Raw genomic sequence first — 23,008 nt, 5'->3', positions numbered from 1 at the left:
ATATCTGAAAAGCATGCAAGCACTTGTGTTAATGTGAGCACACATCCGAATCTAGTCCGCCTCCAATACACAGCTATGGGGATTTACATGCAAATAAAATACTCCTGACTGTCTGTGTTTTCCCAGCACGCAAATTCTGAAGCAGCCTATTGATTTCAATAGGCTGTGATCCCCCTTCCAAATTTGCGTGTGGGGAATCACTCTGATTCACCCCTGGTGGAAACAAGCCCTAAGAAGTTAGAAATATAAATAAAGAAAAAATTAAGTGAAGGTTTTAAGGCCCGTAGATCATGTTCAAATAGTATAAACCTTACATTTTAATTACAAACACCGTAAATACAAAGATGTGACAACAATATAATAAAAACAGTCCTTATGCCACGTAACAATCTTGTCAATGGCCTAACGCACGTTTCGCGGCTATAAGGGTGGCTGCTTCTTCAGAGACAAAGCATCATAATGTCAAAGGCGTGGCAGTAGGAATTAAAAACGAAGTAAAGCTACAATACAACTTCACATCTCAAATTACCCAGGTGTCATTTCCGTCTGATCAGCCAGGTTCCAATCAGATTGTATTGATAAAGACTGCTTGTTAATGGTAATCACTAGAGGACTGATAATGAAATCCTAATGGTCCACTTAAAGTAAGGGTCAGAGATAGGGTGGCCGTCATCAAATGGTGTGCAGATCACGGAGTCCTGTAGTAGGTCATGGTGTGGCCAGGTGGGCTGGAGGCAGCCACTTCAGTGAGTTATAAAAAAAAAAAATCTTCATTACATTTTTTTTTATTGTGCCCAGAATGTCTTGGAAGTGTCATTGCATGATGAGGACATCGGGACAGCAGATGACCATCTCTACACAGTGAGCTATGATCTGGGGAATGTTCCCCTCAATGAACCTGTACTGGAGACCTTCACTCTTAACAAAGAGGTATGTGTTGTTGGTGCAGTATTCTCAGAATTTATATGCCAAAATAAATGTGGAAATCTGCGTTAAGGTGGTCACATATAGCACCAGTTAGGCTTGCCATGATGAATTTACAAGCAAAAGACATTATGGGGTAAAATAACAATGAAATTGCTTATTTTTTACAATATTAAACTATAGATTATTTAGTCAGTGTTTGCCCCTTGTAAACTCTTTTCTTTCCCTGCCTTGCATTCTGAAATGTACCACTGGTGGTGACATCTTTCTTCCAAGTGATTTGAAAAGGGGAGGGGGGGGGGGGGGGGGGTGAGAGAGAGACAAAAACGGTGGCCTAGGGATGAAAAAGTATGAATCTGGCCTTAGCTATAATCAAATTTGAATTATGTCCACCAAAGAGTGGGTGGCATTATTATTTCCTATGACTGGCCTAGAACCAGGGGGCCTAAAACAAAAATAGCATAAATCAGATTGAGGCTGGTTTTACATCTGGGCAGAGCGTCGTATTTGCGAGTTCCGCACCGCACCGCCGCCAACAAATGTACATTTTCTGTGTCGCTAAAAAAAGTGTATAAGTGCAAAAGAGGCCTAATAGGGTAACACTTTAATATATGTGTGTGTGTGTGTATTATAATTTTTTTTATTTTTTTTTTGGGGGGGTGAGTACTGCAACAGTGTTGCCATCTTACTGACGTAATGAATGGTATTTTCAGTTTGTCAGTTTAAAATAAAATTACAAATGCAATATCATAGGGTTCAGGGAGCAATCTGTAGTCAGCTTAACGTGTTTATGTTGTAAGTACACTGATTTTTAAATATAAATGCTCTAAAATTGACATTCAATATTTCTTCTCAGTTTGAGGAAGAGCTCCAGGTAGAATTTGATGTGGTCTCCATGTAAGTAAAACAGTGAGCAATGTACAAATAACCTGCTAAGAGGGGGCAGTATAAAGCCTTGTTCACACACTTGACTAAAGGCCTTTGAGGTGGCCGATAGCAACCACCACACAGCTGATAATCAGGCGTGTGTACAGAGGTGCCCAGTCCCCAACCTCCGACGTGCAAGCAATCTGCCCGGCGGATCAACTCACCCCCAGCAACGGCCAATTCCCTTGTGCATGCCGGCCGCTCCCCTGCCTGCTGCATGACATCATGTGCGCGCCGCTCCGTCGCCTCTACCCCTCCACCTAGCAATGATATGCGCCGTCAGCTACACAGCTGCCTCTCTTCTATGCAGCCTGGTCCAGCGATGTTGCTCAAGTGGATTGAGTCCTGATCCCCGATGGGCGACTTCCATCTAAGGTGTGTACGCACCTTAAAGTGGATCCGAGAAGAAAAACTAACTATAGCAAGTAACTTGTCTATATATCTTATCTAACGCTTAGATAGTTTACACAGCATATCTAGCTGCAAACAGCTTCAACATTTTATGATTATTTATTCCTGTGATACAATGAGGAGAGCTCATGTTCTGTTTGTTACATTGCCACAGGCTGAGGGCTGGAGATGCGATCAGCTTGCCTGTGTGTAAATTCAGTCCCCTCTCCTCCTCCCTCCTCCCCTCTGCCTTTGAAATCTCTGGCTAGTAACCTCCTCCTCCTCCTGCCCAGACTGAGCTCCCATAAGCCCTTACTACAGTGCCAAGGCACTGTGAAAAGTTGTGGGCGAGGCTTGTTTAGTTTATAAGGAATTTGAGTATTAAAACAAAACAAGTATTATGCTTGAGGAATTCCCAATAAACTATATGAAAGGAACACAATTATGCAATGAGTAAAAGTTTATCTCAGATCTACTTTAATAGGGGATAATAACTCTGTCATAACATTCATTAAAAATGTGTTTTCCTACATTGTACTAGCTATACAGTTACCGTATTTGCTTTTGTGCACAAGTAATATTGTCTGTTTACAAATAGCAAGTTCCCAAAGTACAGTTTATCTGCTCTGAAAGCTGCCGCTGCATTTTATTGCACAGCTGCTGTATTTATATATTACAATCTTTCTTGTGATTATTTCTCATGCTGCCTCTGCTTTTACTATGTGTGGCAGCTCAGTTTCAGCCCGCTGCTAATGTTTCCACTCTTGTGAGCTACAGTCAGTAAACAACATCTTTGGATGTGGCCAGAAGCTGCCCACTGAAAAAGAAAGTGCTGTGTTAACTGTTTGAATGCTGTTCTGCTACCATTTTTTTTGTGGTAATACGTTTCATACCACCAAGATCTTCCTGCAACCACTTCAAGGGTTTTGTCACATGAGCAACATTGTCCTGGTGATTTGTGTGCTTCTACCTACGTAGATAGAGATAGCTACACACATGTGTAGATAAAATGAGAGCTAATTGCTACTGTGGAGAGTTTTATCCACCCTTGCCCTTGCTTATATGGCACACCCTGTATATAGACAACAGTGCAGTGTTTTGACATTAGGTTTGCAGCTCTACTTATTAAAACAAATGTTGTACTGAAAATGTGGGCCCTGTTCTTTATGTTTTGACAAAGGACAGATATAAAGAAATAGCTTGTGCAAATAATTAAAATCCTCATGTATTGGTTTAAGTGGGTCACAAAAGAAGTATGAAATGGGTGGATATACTAACCAGTATGGGGTTTGTGGGGTTCACTCCCATTATAAAACTTTTGGAGCACTGATGGCAGCAGGTCATACACAAATGCTGCTGATCTCATACTGATGGCAGCAGGTCATACACAAATGCTGCTGGTCTCATACTGATGGCAGCAGGTCATACACAAACGCTGCTGGTCTCATACTGATGACAGCAGGTCATACGCAAATGCTGCTGGTCTCATACTGATGGCAGCAGGTCATACACAAATGCTGCTGGTCTCATACTGATGGCAGCAGGTCATACACAAACGCTGCTGGTCTCATACTGATGGCAGCAGGCCATACACAAATGCTGCTGGTCTCATACTGATGGCAGCAGGTCATACACAAATGCTGTTGGTCTCATACTGATGGCAGCAGGTCATACAGAAATGCTGCTGGTCTCATACTGATGGCAGCAGGTCATACACAAACGCTGCTGGTCTCATACTGATGGCAGCAGGTCATACACAAATGCTGCTGGTCTCATACTGATGGCAGCAGGTCATACACAAATGCTGCTGGTCTCATACTGATGGCAGCAGGTCATACACAAACGCTGCTGGTCTCATACTGATGGCAGCAGGTCATACATGCATGCTGCTGGTCTCATACTGATGGCAGCAGGTCATACACAAATGCTGCTGATCTCATACTAAACTGACTCCCTGGTGTCACTGTGTGACACCATTGGGTGGAAAAACAAATTCTACAGGAAGTATATGCTTGACATGAATACTAACTACATATTTCTGCATTCTTGTCTTTATTTTACAGTTCAGAAACTAGGAAGAATGTCACAACCAATGGAGTATTGGTGGTAAGCTTGCAGAATATTTGTAATAAATAGCAGTGGTAGTACATCCTGGTAGTACAAATTTTGGTCTATTTGGTATCCAAATACACATGCAGATAATTAGCAAGGTAACCTAGGCAGATGCCTAGGACCAGGTAGGTGTCCAGGGCCTGGATGCTACTTCTTCTGAACCCCTTTCCCACTCCTCTTCTTAAATAGAAGGTCAGATGGCAAACAGGGAGAGCCTTTGCTGGTAACTTGCCTAGGACTCCAATTCACCTTAATCCATATCAGTTTAAAAGTATATGCTTACACAGTTCTGACTCATATCTATCAAAAACTGACTGCTGAAGTATCACGTTATCACATTGCTAATGTACACAGCAACAAGACTTGACTGGTACAAATGGTATTTGTGGATAGGTAAGGCTAGGAAAATTATAAGATGTAAGCTGGCTTTTAAAAAAGTACAAATCCTTAATCATGCTACTTTTTCTATTGGATTGATCATAATGGTACATGCTAGGCTGGCTTTAGCATGTAGTGTGGTTGGTGATCTAGTAAGTCAGATACCTACTACACACTGAGACCTGGGTTCAAATCCTTATCAATGATAATTCAAATTATCATTGACGGAATCCGTGATTTCCGGCGGAACGGAATTTGCTGGTTCCGATCATCCCTAGTCCCGACACCTTAGACGATGCCATCCATGAACCTACAAACCCCAACCCAACTGCATCGCAAGTGTGCTGGCTGGCTCCACTGTCACTTCTCCCTTACTTCTCTTGCCTGTCATAGGTAGCTGCAAGTGCCCCTTAGTATTAGATAGCCAGAAGTACTCTCATAATTAAGTAGCTAGAGGTGCCCCCAAATATTAAGTAGCTAGAGGTGCCCCAGCTGGGAGAGAGGGAGATCTCATTAGTGGAATGCTGAGAACAGGAATCTCTCATTGACATTCTCATCCAGACTCTGCATAGTGACGGAGGCACCTGGGAAGGGGAGTGAGCCACCTTCTCATCCTCAGGCCCCTGTAGGCACGTGCCTACAGTGCCTTATGGTAAATCCGGCCCTGATTATAAGCAAGGCCAATAGTGGAACCTTCCAGTACTACAATGGCCAATCAGTTTCTCAGGCAGCCTGCATTGGCCACCAAAATAGTTCTACTCAGCTGTCATTTTGGCTTGATGCAATAAAAGGCAGTAATACTGCTATACACAGACTGTGCATGGCAATTTTACTGGTACTTATGCCAGCAGAGTACTACGCGTTGTGCAATCAATGGTAAAGGTAAAGCGAGCATTACTATGGTAATGCTCTTTACGCAAGTAGCGGAACATACCTTACCGCAACGACGCTGGCATTACCCGTGATCATGATTATGTAATGCGCTGAGCTCTGCTGGCATAAGTGCTGTCTGCGCCCTGCACCATTACTGGCTTTTAGTGCATCAATCTCTTTGTGCTTTTTAGTGATGAGTGTAATCTGCTATGCTAATTACGGTTATGCAACATCTTGTGTACATTTTTGCAATCACGGCCGTACGTAATTACTATTTGGACAGTCAACTGATTTAGCATAATCCATTCAAAATTACACATAATGTTCATGTAATTTCGTTTTGACTTTAGTGGTTAATAGCAAAGATGCTATCGTCACCAAAATTATTATGTATAAGGAAATAGGTAGGAACAAGGCAAAAAAATAAAAACATTTTCAAAAAGACTTTGTAAGTTTTTTGTTTTTTTTTAGAAAATTGATTTTAAAAATGCTAAGGAAAAATGGTGTTTAAACTGTCACTTTTCTGAGTTTAAAAACCATTTTCCTTTACATTTTTAAATTTGATTTTCTCAAAAACTATAAGGTGTTTTTGACAAATTATATTTGCCTTGTTCCTACCCTTCTCCTTAAAGGGACCCTGAGCAGTGACATAAATTAAAAGATTTCACTTACCTGGGGATTCCTCCAGCCCACCGTAGGCCGCGAGGTCCCCCAGCGTCCTCCTGGCTCCTCTTCATGTGCCTCCGCCAGCTCTCGTTACCGGCGACACCCGGGCCGAGTGTCGGGGTGGCTCTTCCTGGATCCTGATGCATGGTGTCATCACGCGTAGCGGCCGGCGTGATGACACCATGCGTCAGGATCCAGGAAGAGCCTGCTTACTGCTTAGGGTCCCTTTAACATTCATAGCCATTTTGGTGACGTATTATGTATGGGGCTGTGCTATTAACTGCTAAAGTCGGCACCAAATTACGTGAAAATTATGCAAAATTACAGTTTCTGATTATGTTTACAAACAAAATTAATGAAGAATGTACCTGAAATTTTGCATTATGATTTGTCATCATAATTGCGAATTTTGATGCAATATTACATTTATGCGAAATTTGTGCCCATGGCTAATCATAAAGCACGCATGCAAGTGACATTTGCACTCTTTTTTTTTATAGTGTCCAGAGATGTTGGCTTTGGAGGTGGCGGTAGCAAAGCACAGAAAAGAACCATTTAAAAGTGAGTATGATTACGGTAGATCACTTTTGTTTTTATAATGCCCTTATTAGCAAATGTACAAGAAATGCATTCCAAAATCATTTTACACTCTAACTGCCAGAGCAGGCTGAGTTACATGTGAACTTGGTGCCCTTTTCTTTGGAGTCAAAGTTTTAAATACTTGAAAGTAGGGATGAGATGCTAACAGTTATGAATTAATGCATATGTTCTCATTGTTTTATGTAAATGTATGTGGCTTGAAAATGGACCAATCAAACGCAGCAATGGTAGCCATCTGATTGGTCCATCAAGCTGCATGCATTTGCATAACATAAATATAAAATTTCTAACAACCTGGAATTGTTTGCATTTCATTAACCATCTCAACTGGAAAGAGTCCTCCTTGGCATTTACTGGTATCCAGTGTGTTGTTACAGTTGTAGTATGCCAGTAGAGGGAGCTTTTGGATATACTTTGTGGTATATCCTGTGAAATAGCCCATAGAAAAGCGCACTGGAAAGTGCTGGCTCTTGGAAAGCTCTTGGAAAGCTTTCTCAGTGTGCAGCAGTCTAGGAACTGTTTCTGTTTTTTAATTTATGCCTTGCAGGGGTGTAACAACAGCCCATGAGGTCAGGGGCGTACCTGTGTAATATAGAGCCTATGGCAAACAATGAAATTGCGCCACCCCCACATATCAAAACTTCCGTCCCTTTAAGAACAGCATCCTTTCCCATGTACATGTGTTATGGTTTCCTGTGTTGTTTCGCCCGGCATATTGCTGAATTTACTTTTTTTGAAATATCTCTCATTATTCCCTCTATGTCCTCTTTTCTAACACTGAGCCAAGTGCGCCCTACATACATAAATTGAGTAGCCATGTTCTCCAGATAACCAAATTAATCTGTTCTGTGGTCTGAGTGGCAAGGAGGCACAGGGGCAGGCATTGGGGGTGAAGCACACGGGCAAGCATGACAGGGCAGCACAGGAACAGGCATGGCATCACAGCATGGGGGCATGCAATCATGGCACCCATGGCGCTGTGGCGCCCATGGCATGAGCCATGCTTGCACCCCTCTAGATACGCCTCTGCATGAGGTCCCCTGCAAAATTGTCATGGAGATCCCTGGAATCCAAACTTCTCCCCGCTGTACTCGATCCCCCCTCCACTCATTCCCCCCACCAAAAAACCTACACATGCACAGCAATTGCCCCGACATGCATGCAGAATAGCACAGTGCTGCTGGTCTCCTCTATGCATCACAGCCGCACACTCTCGGCTGTGATTTGCCAGCTTCTGATCATGTGACTCACATCGGTCATGGGATTGGGAGCCAGCGAATGGCAGCAGAAAGTGTGCAGCTGTGATGCATGGAGGACATCCACAGTGCTGGAGAAGGAAAATCTTACTCCACTACCTGTGCTACTCTGCATGTGGGTAAGGAGAGGGAGGAGGAGTGAGTCTCCACACACCCCAGTCCCCCCAGCGGTTGCAGGGGTCGTAAGGGCTATTGTTACGCTCCTGATGCCTTGTTTTTCAATGCCTGAAAAGTAAATGCACTGTATGTATGTGGTACCCCAGATGTTCTTCAAACATTTAGTGTGTGCTTGGTAGAGTTTTCATGGTGACTGAATCAGGCATTTAGTCGCCTGAAAAACGCTATACCTAATCATTGCGTGTGCACTGAATCCTGGGACTACAGGGAGTAGGCCTGGCGACCGAATTCCTTTGCGTATAAGAGGTGTATTACAGCTGCAGTGCCAGGATGACCTTCTGTAGCACTTTCCAGCTTGTGCTAGCAATGCTGTCCCTTGCACCACAGACATCTGATAACCAGGGCTGGATTTGTACTCTTTACTGCCCAAGACCACTGTCACTAGCTGCCCCCCTTCAGAATTGGCAGTGAGATGCCCCCTATCCTCCAGTGTAGGTAGCCAGATGACCCCTCCCCCCCCCCCCCCCTTTCCTCAAGTGTAAGTAGCCAGATGACCTTCACCAGTATAGGTAGCCAGATGACCCCCCCCCCCCTTTCCTCTAGTGTAAGTAGCCTAATGACATCCCCCAGTATAGGTAGCCAGATGATCCCTCCCCCCTATCCTCCAGTGTAGGTAGCCAGATGACCCCTCCCCCCCCCTTTCCTCTAGTGTAAGTAGCCAGATAACGTTCACCAGTATAGGTAGCCAGATGACCCCCCCCCCCCTTTCCTCTAGTGTAAGTAGCCTAATGACATCCCCCAGTATAGGTAGCCAGATGATCCCTCCCCCCTTTTGCTCCAGTATAGGTAGCCAGATGACCCCTCCCCCCCTTTCCTCTAGTGTAAGTAGCCTAATGACCTCCCCCAGTATAAGTAGCCAGATGATCCCTCCCCCTTTTGCTCCAGTATAGGTAGCCAGATAACCCCTTCCCCCCTCTCCTCTAGTGTAAGTAGCCTAATGACCTCCCCCAGTATCAGTAGCCAGATGATCCCTCCCCCCTTTTGCTCCAGTATAGGTAGCCAAATGACTCCCTTAATCCCTCCTTTTCCCACCCTCCTTTCAGTATAGGTAGCCAGCTCACCTTCACACCACAGCAGCCATCAGTGTCATTAATTTCTCCACTCGTCTCCAGTGCAGAAGCTTCCTCTTCCTTTCCATCTCCAATGCTGCCCAAGTCCATAGCCGCCGGCCACAATGCAAACGTGCACAGAGAGCAAGGTGGCTGCTGCACAGGCGGCTAGCTGGAGAGTATCACGGTCAGTCGCTAACCCGATCTCCCTGCATTGCAGCATTTGCAAGCCTGCTGCTTTGGTGCCCTTGCTCCTTTGGTGCCCTAGGCCATGGCCTAAATCCAGCCCTGCTGATAACTGCTTGCATTCAATTCTACTGTCGCCTCAATTGCAGTTAACTATCTTGCTACCATTTTTTTGTCGTTAACGACTCCGGTACGGTACTGCTGCATGCAATGCTTTTTTCACCACCTACAGCCTCAATATCCTTAATCCATTCTCATTTATACTGATACAATGTTATAAATGGAGATTTCACACTAAATAATTTGTGGGGCATTCTACCACTAAGCAGTAACTGGAGGGGAACTGCTGCTGTGATCGCGGGGGGCCCATCTACTAACTTTCCCTTCCTCCGATACAGGGGACTCTAATCCAGATCAGGTATTTTTATAGCTACACTTGTTACTGGTGTAAAGATCATGATGTCCACACTTGTTTTATGACCCTTGTGAGATGGGCCCCAAGGCCATGAAGGGTACAAAGTTGAGGAAAGGGTAGGGGTGTGAATTTTGGGGGTCCCCATCAAAGTTTCAATGGGGGTCCCCATGAATTGTAGTTACGCGACTGACGCTATGGATCCATCTGTGTAAATAATGTCTTATTCTTGGCAGTTGGCCCTCCAGTTTTCAGTGCTCAGCCTGCATTAGCAGAATGCTCTCATATCACAATGGCCTCAATTCACTAAGCTTATCTCCTGTCTTTAATAACGTTTCTAGAGTGGTCACCATGGTGATGAGGCATGTCGTATTCAGAAAACATTTTACCTCAAGCAAATCTAAAGATAACTCTTCTGTCTTAAAGGTCCGTACACATGCCGGACTGGAGGCAATGACGGGACCGTCGTCACCTCCAGCTGGGTGGGCGTTCCAGCGACAGTCAGCGGACTGATACGGCTGTTTCTGAGCGGTCTATAGAATATGTATAGACTCCCTTTCCAGCCTGCATGATTTTATGAATAATGCCTGAAGAGGATATTTAAAGGAATACTGTGTGTGTGTGTGTGTGTGGGGGGGGGATGAGTTGAACTTACCTGGGGCTTCTAATGGTCCCCCGCAGGCATCCTGTGCTCTCGCAGCCACTCACCGATGCTCCGGCCCCGCCTCCAGTTTACTTGCAGTTCACTTGCTTGCACGGCTCGCTTCCCCTGACGTCACCAGGAGCATACTGCGCAGGCACAGACCATACTGGGCCTGCGCAATACACTCCTGGTGACGTCAGCAGGAACGAGGGCGTGGCCACACAGGCACAGTGGTTTTCCGACTTTAAAGTCGGAAATTCCAGAATTGAACTGGAGGCGGGGCCCGGAGCATCGGCGAGTGGCTGCACGGCCACAGGATGTCTGCGGGGGACTATTAGGGCCCAGGTAAGTTCAACTCATTTTCCCCCGACCCCCCCTACAGTAGTCCTTTAAATGTTTGCAGCGAGGTGCCACATTTGCAGACTGTTCTAATGTGTTGCTTGTCCCCAGTGAAAACAGAGCTGGTTCTGACAGTGAAAGGCTCCTACGAGACAGAACGCCGGATTTCACTTAATTCCAACAGCATTTTAGAGCGCAGTTCCCATGAAAAGGTCGTCTTCCATTTCCCCAGAGACTTTGGAACTGAAATGACAGCTTGTCTCAACAGAGTCTACTCCCCTTTTGATGTCACCTTTGTAAGTAGTCTCATTGGTTTATTAAAGCACAATCACACATTAAAGGAAACCTAAAGTGAGAAGACTATGGAGGCTGCCATATTGCACATTGCCTGGCTGTCCTGCTGCTCCTCTGCCTTTAATACTTTTAGCCATAGACCCTGAACAGGCATGCAAATCAGATGTTTGACTGAAGTTTGACAGGATTTGCCCCATGCTTGTTTCAGGGCGAGACAGTTATAAAGGGCACTGGATATTTGCGGATCAGTTCATTTCGGCGCGCGGCACTGAGAGCCGAGCGCAGAAACTGGGAACCGTCATAGCAGCAATGCTATCATGCGCACCCCACGTAGCAGTAATTCGGGGCTCTAGTGGCTGCCAGACCCCGAATTACATCTCCCTCCGTGTTACGACTCGGAGGGGGAATAGTATTTAACGCCACCTCAGAGTTTAGCAGCAGTGGGGAAAGCTATCATTTGGCCGAACTGACAGCGGCATCATAATATGTACCTGGATATGTGGGCGTCACTGGGTGCCACCATAGACTGTAATGTGGATTACAGCTATAGCGGTGCTCAGAGGGTAATTTGGGTGCTGGCAGAAGATGGAGCACAAATTACAAAAAAAACAAAAACAGTGCAATTCATAGCTGGCAGTCCATGGTGGCCTGGTGAAAATAGTAATTTACGCTGCTGGGAAATTTTCAATAGCATGGTGAGCCGTTTTTCAGCTTCACCCTGCGCCATATTCCCAACTTAGAAAGTTGGCAGATATGGAGATATGGAGGCTGCCGTATTTATTTAATTTTAAACAATACAAGTTGCCTGGCAGCCCTGCTTATCTCATTGGCTGCAGTCAGTGGTGTAGCAATAGGGGATGCAAAGGTTGTGACCGCACCGAGGGCCCTTGAGCCAGTGTGGTCCCAAGAGGCCCTCCCTCAACTACATTAGCTCTTTATTGGTCCTGTGGCGGTAATGATCCCTTCTATAGATGCTTTAAACTCAGCCCCATCCCCTGTTGCGGTCCTGGGCAGGTGTTGGTGCACCATATGTATAGAGTGCTTGGGGGAGGCCCAATGTAAAACCTGCACTGGGCACCAAAGCTCCTTAGCTATGCTACTGGCTGCAATAGTGCCTGAATCACTCACCTGAAACAAGCATGCAGCTAATCCAGTCAGACTTCAGACAGAGCACCTGCTGTGCATGCTTGTTCAGGGTCTATGGCTAAAAGTATTAGAGGCAGAGCATTAGCAGGACAGGAAATAAATATGTCAGCCTCCATAACCCTCCCAATTCAGGTGTGCTTTAGGGCCCATTCACACTTGAGCGGGAATCGCGCGATTCCAACTCAGCGCAAAACGCTAGCGGTTTTTCAAAACCGCTAGCCCATGTTAGCCTATGGCAGTGTTCTCACACATTTTGCAGCATTTTGCCGGCGATTCGCGATTAGCGATCGATTAGCACCACTAATCGCGATTGCTCCCAAAACGCTGCAGTGTCCAGTGATTTTTCCGCGTTAATTGTGGAAAAATCACTCCCTTGCGACTCTAGGTGTGAATGGGGCCTTAATGTAAATCACAATGCAGCAGAATGTCATAGAACGTGAGGTTGTGTACAACTGACTTGCTATTCTCTGTTCTTAGAGCAATGAAGCCGAAAACGATGGTATAAACCAGACCACAGTTCCTCTCAGTTTACTTTCTCCTATGGAGAATGACATCAGCATCCAGCTTCCTGCAGTTGAGGCAAGTAAAGTTTTACTGTGGTAATCAGATTATTTATTTGTATAGATTTACAGCAAATTTAACACTTTTTTTTTCAAAAAACTATCATGGTCTGCACTACATGATGCTTATTCCAAACTATAGACGTGCTGCTTAGTTTAATATGAGCACAGGGAGTGCCACTGCCTAGTACATTATCCAGCCACCAGCATATCTAGGCACTAGGCAGTGACTGCCTAGATATGCTGGTGGTTGGATAATGTACTGGTTAAGGGCTTTGCCTTTGACATGGGCGACCAGGGTTCAAACCCTGGCTAGGGTTGGTACCTATTCAGTAAGGAGTCCTTGGGCAAGAATTCTTAACTCTGCAAGGTGTGCCCTTCGTAGCTGCAGCTCTTAAGCGCTTAGAGTCCAACAGGAGAAAAGTTTTATACAAATGTTAGGATTATAGATATGTGTATGTACAGTACGGTAGTCAGTAGTTTCTTCATCATGTTATTTCTGAAAATAAGCAAAAAGATTAGATTAGAGGCGCCTACACTCTATCCCCTATACTATCAAGGCATTTTGTGTTCACCTGAGGAAGCGGGAGATGACCCGTAAAACGCGTTGTCAGATTGCTTTTTGAACAAAAACTTTTTTCCAGTTAAACTGGTGTCTATATCTTCTGGAGAGTTAAGCAATTACCTCTCTTATTATATAATTTTTATTTGTATTTTAAAATACTAAATTAGAACACACATTGGGCACCTCCATCCTACCCATTACCAGTCAGACCTCCTTTGGAGGTAATAGCTTTGCAGTTTTTCTGGAAAGTCTATCGTACTACAGGAGAGCCACCATCCAGTATCCAGCAGGACCTGGAGCACCGAGCAGGGACGGTTAATTCCCTGCAGGCCTATACGGTGGGTGCAGGAACTGCAACCACCTGTGTGAGTATATATCAATATAATTTTATCCTCCCTATACCTGACGATACTGCACCATTGGGCTTCCGGTCTCTCCCTACTTCTCACCTAGGCATTCTTGGCCCCTACAAGAATCACCAAGGAAAAAAAACCTAAAGATTTACATATGGAAAACATTTTTGGAGACAAAAGTTTTTACTTGAGGTAACAGCAAGGGCCATAGGTGGGGCTGGCTGACATCATCATGCTGTTCAGACTACAACTGGGTGATGCATGGACAGCTCCAGAAGTCTGTGCTGCAAAAAAATAGCCATTGAGTCCACATACTTTCAAAGTGATTTATCTGACATCAAAGAGATGATACACTGACACACAAGTTCTGTCACTGAGAAGTGTTTTTTTTTTAATATATCTTTGATCTTTGTTGCGACTCCAAAGTGCCATTGAGTCGTATTGACTGTCAGTCATACCAATAATGCAGACAGACAGACAGACAGACAAATGATAGCACTTAAGGCTGCACCTGCAATGTAAACCAACAGAGGCAATGCACAGCCCCACTGCTAAACACTGTTCATGCCTTGAATGCAACAGATGCAAATTATGTACTAATTCTAATCTAAAAATTTTGAATGTAGATTTGAAGCAATGAATGCAGCTAGCCACTAGTATACTTACGCTCAATTTGTACAGCTGGAGATATGGCAGTGCTTTCAAACAAAAGTTTATACCTGAATGATCAATCTGCATGGATGTGCAGAGCTCCAGTAACTGGACAATATTTCACACCTAGCACTCACTACAGGCAAAGGGGGTGCTAGCTTCAGTAAATAATGTGTGCACAGATTATTACCTAAAAGACTTCCCCATGGTGATGATGGACCCCCTCGGGGAAGGCCTAGAGGGGCCCATACACTGGTCAATTTCAGCCATCGATCGATCGATTCTATAGAATCCATCGATCAGAAATCGATACTATCAAATTCCCCATTCCATCTATTTGTGGCTGATTTCGATCGATTTGATCTATCTGACAGGATGGAAGATCTAGGTCGATCTGCTGCTGCCAGCAGAACGATGGCCCATAGAGTAGCATTGTATCTAATGGTCCAATAATGCATCTAGATCGATTTCCAATAGATTAAATCTGTTCCTAGTTTGTGGCACACATTAGATAGATTCCTGTCAGATTGGACTTGACAGGCATCTGCCAGAAATCTATCTGATGGTCGAATCTGCTGTAAATCTATAAGTGTATGGCCACCTTAACACTAGTCTAGCAATAAAAACATAATATTCCTTGTGCTGCTAATCATAAATGGTATACACATTACACCAAGCAGACAGACAGACAAATGACAGCGCTTATGGCTGCACCTGGAATGTAAACCAACAGAGGCAATGCAGGGCCCCACTGGGGCTAAATACATGCCTTGAATGCAAAACAGATGTAAATTATGTACTATTTCTAATCTAAAAATACCAATAATGCAGAATGCAGTGTGTATGTCATTCCACAAGAATCACAGCACATTGCTTCATGCTAGTGGAAAGGGAGCGCCATGATTTACAGCAATAAAAAAGTGCCCTTGTGGTTGGCAAAGCCCAAACCACTTGCAGTGGAAAACAGGTCTAACTGGTCTCCCCAGTTCCTGAACATTTATGGACAGATGTTAAAAAAACAGAGGAATCTCTGCCTTTTGCCACAGTTTCTGCTTTTTGAATTGAGTTGCTGGCATCAGGTTCAAAATGAGGATATATATTTAAAAAAAAATACACATTTTTTTTCAGATAAAACTTTTCCTATGTTAAAGTGGACCTAACCCCAGAATTTCCTCTCTGCTATAAAAGATAAGCAACAGCACAATAGCTTTTAATGAAAAACATTTATTTGTTGCAGCCCATAGGACTCCACTGAGATTATGCAGAGTGGTTACTTCATGGTTTTATGGGAGCACAGAAACCGTTAACTCCCGGTGTTTACATCTAGCCTTTCTAAGGGTCGGTTCACACTTGTTTTAAAAACGTATCCGTGGCACACAATTTTAAAGCTCTGCAAAAATGCAGGAAGCAGATCCTATGTTAAAAATAGGACCCGCTTCCACTCGTGCAGAAACACAGATCGCATACGGATCCCTGTTGCACGGAAAGAAAACGTAACAGAGAGTCCGGATTTGACACTTTTGTCCATGTCCAATGCAAGCCTATGAGAACGGACACTGTCTGCTCTCACTAGGCTAGTCGCCGCATCCGTGTCGCCCGTTTCAGCCGCATCCCGTCGCTGTTGTGATGACGTTCTTGAGCGACCTGCCATCCATCACCGCTGCTCGGTCCATTCTGAAGAGCCAGGAGGCTGACAGAAGCATGGGTATTCTCCATGGGGCTGCAACAGACCAATGGGAATCCTCAGCAACAGAGAAAATTCTCATTGGTTTATGTTGGACCAATAAAAATTCTCCCTGTTGCTAGGCAGAATTGGCCTGTTGCAGCCTATGGAGAGCCATGCTTATGCTGGCCTCCGGGATGTGGAAGGGACCAAGCGGTGGTAAGAGCCGTGGCGGCAAGACAGGTGAGCAGCCGACACGTATATAGCGATGCGCAGATGGGGAACGTGCTCTACATCCAGATTAGATCTGTGTCAAGTCCTTTAGACTGAAGCAGTAAAGTGTTGTACCGTGTTAGCCATGAGTAAAAGCAAGAAGTTTTGAATCAGGATGATACCATTTATTGGCTAACTTAGAGATGGATAAACAGTGAGCTTTTGACTTATAAAAAGCCTTCGTCGGACTGGTTCCTGACCAAAACTGAAAAACACAGCTTATATACACTGACATACAGAGGAGAAACATTCTTTAGCAAACATAAATGTAATTAGATGCCTTAACTGTTACTGAGGAGGCTTTCCCAGGCATCCTATCTAAATTGATAAGATCAATAGAATCCTCAACATGACATAAAGCAGACTCTAGTGATGAAGAGACATCGTAAATTTCGAATTCAAATGGTAACTGGCCTGGTTACATGCACCATTAATTCTAAGCTTAAGAGAATTGTGGCATTTAAAGCCAGCACCTGAAAGCAAATAAAATGAATAGTGACAGTGAATTCCATCTTACACAGCATATGGCACAAAAATGAATGAAAAGATAGAAAAATTTAAATTAAAAGAATTGTGGCATTTAAAACCCATCGTACCAGCACAAGAAGTTAGAGTCCTTGTTTAAACCATCTTCTGCAGTTTTGAACCAATGTATAAACTTAGTTTCTTGTGTTAGTCTCATGTTTCCCGATTTGAAGCCACCCATTAATACAGTGACGCGAAAATCGCTTAAACTGTGTCCAGGTAAACAAAAGTGTGTTGGTATTGGGAGATCAGTATATTTTGCAATATCCTTTTTCCTGCTGTTAATAGTGGATCTGTGGTGTGTCATGCGACCACGCAGTGGTTGACTTGTTTCTCCCACATAAATTCCTTTGGGGCATTTTGCACACATGATCACGTATACCACATTAGATGAGTCGCAGGAAAAGGTGCCTTGTACTTTGTATTCCTGTTGTGTACCTGGTATTAGTATCCTGTCAGTGAAATGGATGTGTTTACAGGTCCCACACGTTTTCCCTCGGCAGGGGAATGTTCCATTCTGTTCTTGCCTATTTAAGGCACTCCTCACTATCATTTGCTTAAGATTAGGTGGCTGTCGGAATGCTAGGAGGGGAGGTTCAGGGAATATCTTTTTCAGTCTCTGATCCTTGTGTAGAACAGGATGAAGTTCTTTTGCAATCTTTCTTAAGATTTCCAGGCGTGGGTTGTAGACTGTAAGGCCTTTTCCTTTAGACTGTAAGGCATTTTGGCCAGGGCTGTCTTCCCCTTTTGTCTCACAATGCTATGTAATAGGTGTACATCCCTCCCACCCCTGTGTAAAAATATGTAGTTAATCTGTTCACTGCATTAGCTGTTATACCCTCCTGTCCTGTATCAACTCTTGTATTGTATACTTTGTATTGTTATAACCTGCATGCTGTTGTGCAGCGCCACAGAAGATGCTAGCACTATATAAATCAATAATAATAACATGACTGTTGGGCTGATATCGTCATGTAATCACTTGGTCGTATGGTCGGTCATGTCGTGGAGTTGGTTGCATGCTTTGTTGGACATGTGTGTGTATGAGCCTTTAGGCAAGCTGTTATCTCTAAATACACACAGTGTTGTTTCTCTGTGTTTCCATTATCTCCTGTGGGAGAGTTTAGGTCCGCTTTAACTTTACTATTTTCAATTAAGTACAGAGTTTACATTACTTGCAAATCATTGCACTTTTTAGGAAAAGGGGTTGAATATATCAGTTGTGCTCCCAAAAAGCCCCATATACATTGTTTTTAATTATTTGTATATACAGTATGTCCTAAGTAAAGATGGTGAATGAGATGCAAATAATTCCCAGATGATGTAAATTTTGTGTGCAAATAATGCCCCTTAAAAATGGACCAATTGAATCTCGCCGGGGTGGAATTCAGTTGGTCAGTTTTCAAAACTGCATACATTTGCATTCAAAACCTGCATAATCCTGCATCAAGGCATAATTATTTGCATCTCACTGGCCATCCGTAGTTCCCAGCAAGTACACCTTGGATTAGTGATAAAATGTCTTCACGAATGTACAAAAACAAAAACATAAATTGTTACTTACTGTTTTGAAACTGCTTTTTATGTTTTGTTAATTGTTTCTATTGAAACTGGACAGTTGGTGCAGTCATAGTGAAATGCATTTAATTTATATATTTTTTTCTTACAGGTTAAGCCTCTGGAAGTTAAAATTAAAATAAAAGAATGGTAGGTTATATTTTATTGTATGGCTAAGAAAATTCAAAGTTTTCCACATACTGCAGTAGTGTGCCCTTTCCCATGACTCGGTGTAGTCGATTTAGCTGGGTCATATCAGAATGTAGAACAAATATTGGTGTAAAAACTTATCTTTTATAAATCCAGAACAGCCTGGAATTATTTGTATAAAGTTCCCACTGCTATTATACTAACCTTCCAACAAACTTTCCACCCCCCATGGACATGTGTCCATGGGAGACGGGAACATATGGACATACATATCTTACTAGCCATTGCGGTTTTTGCAATATGGGCCTGTGCATAACCACCCTTACTGCCAAGGCAGGCTGATAACTGTAGGTGACATCGCCACATAAGGGCCTAAACACACTGCTGCGTTTGAGCTGCATTTTTAAAATCGTATACATTTTTTAAACTGCAAGGTCTTTTGTTCATGAAAATCGTGATGACCTATACACACTGGTGCGATGTGTTTTTAGAGAAATGCAATCACAGTGACTGCTGTTTGAAAAAAAACGCATGAAAAAACGTAATGCATTTGATTTTCTTTGTGTTTTTTAGGTGAGCAATCAGGAAACCAGGAAAATTGCATGTGCACAAATAAAACTCACTTTACATTTCTTCCAGCACCACCTAGTGCATTGTCCATGCAATCACTCCATGAATGCTTTTGGTCCATTCAATTCCATTTATTTTCCATAGATGTTAGAAAAATATAACAGTACTAAAAAGTAATGGGGCGGTTCATCATTCTAAAATCCCATCTAAGGTCAAAATCCTCCTATTAGGTAGGTTCTCAACAACTGCTACGTGTACCCAAAGAGGGACTTTAGAAGAACTTATCATAGTCAATCCATCAGTGGCATAGCAAAAGGGTCTGCAGAGGTTGCGATCGCAACAGGGGCCCCAAGGGCCCTCCCTCAACCACAGTATTAGCTCTCAATTGGTCCTGTGCCGGTATTAATCACTTAGATGCTTTGAATTGTTCTAATCATTAACAAATAGTTCTCCATCCCTGACACTGGTTGTCCTTGGCAGGCTTTGGTGCAGTGTATCAATTGTTATGTATAGAGTGCTTGGGGGGCCCAATGTAAAACTTGCATTGGGGCGCATAGCTCCTTAGCTACTCCACTGCAATCCATTATAGAAAGTTTTAAAATAAATAAATAATACATAATATATAAAGAAACTATAGTAAGCATTTAGAGTTAATTAAAAGCTTCAAGTAATGATTGTATGCATTTGTACACTTTTAGGCTCTGTTCACACTACAACGCAAAACAGACCTTTTTTTCGTCTGTTTTGCCAGACCGGAGCCAACGCAAGGATTCCTTCACATCTGTCCTTTACTAGTGAATCCACTGGATCTAGAGCCTGACTTGTACTTTTTACCGCCCACTATCACCAGCTGTATTTTCCAGATGAAGCAGGCACACCATCCACCATCAAATTTCCGGGGTGCTTGGTGACGTGGTATAGGCAGTACCACACATCGAATCAATCCACAAGTCTCACCAGCACACCACAAGTTAAAGCGCACCTTTTATTGTGCCAGTTTCCACAATATTCCAACAATTGTTTCGGGGGCCACGCAGGGTCCCCCTTTATCAAGGCATGTGGTTACTATCACCAGCTGGACCGACAGCATCCTAAACTTACCCCCAACATGGAAGGGATTACATTTTAGGGTCCTCTGAGGACAGATAGTGAAGTGATAGCAGGGATTACATTACAAGCTCCTCTGAGGATAGTAAGTGGCATAATGACAGGGATTGGATTGTAAGCTACTTGGTGAGCGGCACATTTGGTAAGTGACAGGCAGCTCAGAGATCACTGAAGAGCGCATTTGTTGCCCCTTCATCCCCTGAGTGCAGTATCCGGCAGTTGGTAACCGCCCAGGCGCCCACCACTACGTGCAAAATCTGTGCAGCAGAACGAATGTTCGGCTGGCTAACTGCTACTGTCACCCTGCTGCCCACAGCCCGCCCCTTGCTTTCCTGGTGCCCTACGCCATGGCCGTTGTGGCCTTGCCTGAAAGCCGGCCATAATTGGATCTGCTACAGTATGAGATCAGAACTCAAAGTCCTGACCTGCAGGATATTCTCCTGGTGCGGAAGCATCTTAAATAGGCTATATTCTGTGGAATGTATTTACTTCAGATAACGTGTGAACGTCACTGTAGAGTTGCCGTGCGCCTGATGCACTGTCTGCTCCGACTGTCCATCTTTCACACAAAGTAGTGTGAGCTAAGCCGTATGGGTTATTTCTAATAACAACATATGGGCTGAGGGGTATGCAGAAAGGTCACAATGGCCCGGGCCTTGGAAGGCTGCAACCAAAGGGGGCACCTGGACATGAAATGGGGTTGCTGCATATGAAAGTGAAGGCTGAAAATTGGAAGCAACAAATGAAAAGGGGAAGCTGATGCTCAAGGGAGCTGTACATAAAAGAGGGGCTGCATACATGGATGTAACACATGGAAGAGGGGACTGCACATGGAATGGGAGGGGCGTGGCTGCACATGGAGGCGTAGCCCCAACATACTTGGTCTAGGGGCAGTAAGGCCTCGTTCACATCAAAAATCGCAATCGCTGACGCCAGCGATTTTGTGCGCAATTTTTTAGCGCCTACCTGCACATTAGGGATTTTTTGTAACACGCTTTTCTAAGCACTTTTATAAAGTGATTCAGGATGGAAGTGAACGCTTTCACCCGAAAATGAATAAATATAATATATTTATTCCGGAAAGCACTGGGGAAATTGCTATACAAAGCGCGTTTTCAAGCACTTTGCAATTTCCCTGTACCTTCCATTGAGGCAAATCGCCCCGAAAATAGTACAGGCAGCTCTTTGGTGAGCGGATCGGAATCGAACCGCTCAGATGAGAACACTCTCATAGGGAATCATTGCACAAGCGCTTTCAGGGCGATTTTGAAAATCACCGAAAGCGCCCTTAGTGTGAACAAGCCCTAAAAGATAAATACGTCCTTGTGGGTATGTGAGGACCTGTAGAAAAAAATCACATAATGAATACAATTACTTATTTATTACAATATTCATTTATCAAATATTTAGTCAGTGCTTACCCATTGTAAAATCACCCTGATTCACATTCTGAAATTTGTCACAGGTGGCGACATCTTTAGTCCTGTCATGTGATCCCTGCTGAATGTTTGTTTCTGAGAGTTGAAGGCAGTGGAAATAATCCCTGGTCTCAAAGAATGCTCTGGGAAGAGAATTCAGCATAGCTTAACAGCCTAGGCTAATTCTCACTGGGAGGGAGGGGTTACATAGCAATGTGGGTATCCTGAATAATTTGCTGCATTCTACTATCACTACAGTGCCTCTTAAATAATGTTGAGAAATACTGTCCTATGACGAGCGTGGCTGTGCTGGGTGATGGCAGCTCAAGATGAGGGCTTTGTCTGATCCAGATGCTGATCCAAGTTTTTTTGTCTTTAAAGGGTTAGCTAAGTGAAAAAAGCACTTTAACTTTCCTGTGGCTTCCTGTGTTTCCTGTGCAGCCCCCTGCAGTCATCCTGTGCCCGTGCCGTCTTTCCGAGACCCTCCAGCAAGCAGCTGTGACTCCCTCAAAGGTGGCCGGTTGCAGCCAGTCAGAGGCTACTGCGCATGTGCAGCCCAAGTCGTGCGCACCCTGATCGTGCTCCTGTTTCCGGGAGTGTTCAGCGCATGCGCTTGTGCAGATCACTGCCGTGCATGGTACGCAATGCAGAGGCGCGTTGTCTGAGAGTCTCATAAGGATACTGCAGGCACAGGAAGACTGAAGGGGGGCTACAAGAATTCCCGGATAAGTTAAACTTTTTTTTTTTTACTTAAAGGGAACCCGAGGTGAGAGAAATAGGGAGGCAGACATTTTTATTTCCTTTGAAATAATGCACCTTGCCTGCTATCCTGCTGATCCTCTGCCTCTAACCATAGACCCTGAACAAGCATGCAGATCAGATGTCTATGACAAATCTGACAAGATTAGCTGCATGCTTTTTTCCGGTGTGTGATAGACCCTACTGAATGATCAGCAGGACTGCCAGGCAACTGTTATTGTTTAAAAAGAAATAAATATGGCAGCTTCCATATAACCCTCTCCTCAGGTTCCTTTTAAGATTCCCTTTAAGGTGAGATTAACGTGTTCCATTTTTATGATTTGCTAAAATAAGGTCTTACTATTTCTAGCCCTGAAGAGCTGGATGTCCGGCTGGGATTTGATCTGTGTGACAAAGAGAAGATATTTCTTCAGAAACGGCAGCGAGTGGTAGCAGAAGCGCTAAAAAACATCCTGCATTTAGATAAAAATTTGGTGGGCGAAGAG

The 23,008-nt window shown here is 43.9% G+C and overlaps 1 protein-coding gene across 2 annotated transcripts in view; it reads left to right on the top strand.

Moving 5' to 3' along the window:
- LOC137533128 (cytosolic phospholipase A2 delta-like) overlaps nucleotides 1-23,008 on the top strand; it is an 87,427-nt gene that overhangs the window by 35,364 nt on the left and 29,055 nt on the right. Inside the window, exons 4-11 of one of the 2 annotated variants that reach the window (XM_068254327.1) lie at nucleotides 799-930; nucleotides 1,781-1,821; nucleotides 4,305-4,347; nucleotides 6,771-6,831; nucleotides 11,044-11,228; nucleotides 12,850-12,951; nucleotides 18,632-18,669; nucleotides 22,873-23,008. In XM_068254327.1, coding sequence (XP_068110428.1) covers nucleotides 799-930; nucleotides 1,781-1,821; nucleotides 4,305-4,347; nucleotides 6,771-6,831; nucleotides 11,044-11,228; nucleotides 12,850-12,951; nucleotides 18,632-18,669; nucleotides 22,873-23,008 — 738 coding nt within the window. Of the gene's footprint in view, nucleotides 1-798; nucleotides 931-1,677; nucleotides 1,720-1,780; nucleotides 1,822-4,304; nucleotides 4,348-6,770; nucleotides 6,832-11,043; nucleotides 11,229-12,849; nucleotides 12,952-18,631; nucleotides 18,670-22,872 lie in introns of those variants that run through there. The other variant, XM_068254328.1, reaches the window with a different exon arrangement.

This window comes from Hyperolius riggenbachi, chromosome 9 (genome assembly GCF_040937935.1).
Source record: "Hyperolius riggenbachi isolate aHypRig1 chromosome 9, aHypRig1.pri, whole genome shotgun sequence".
In the NCBI taxonomy this organism is placed as follows: Eukaryota; Metazoa; Chordata; class Amphibia; order Anura; family Hyperoliidae; genus Hyperolius; species Hyperolius riggenbachi.
This window is presented reverse-complemented; position numbering and strand designations above follow the sequence as displayed.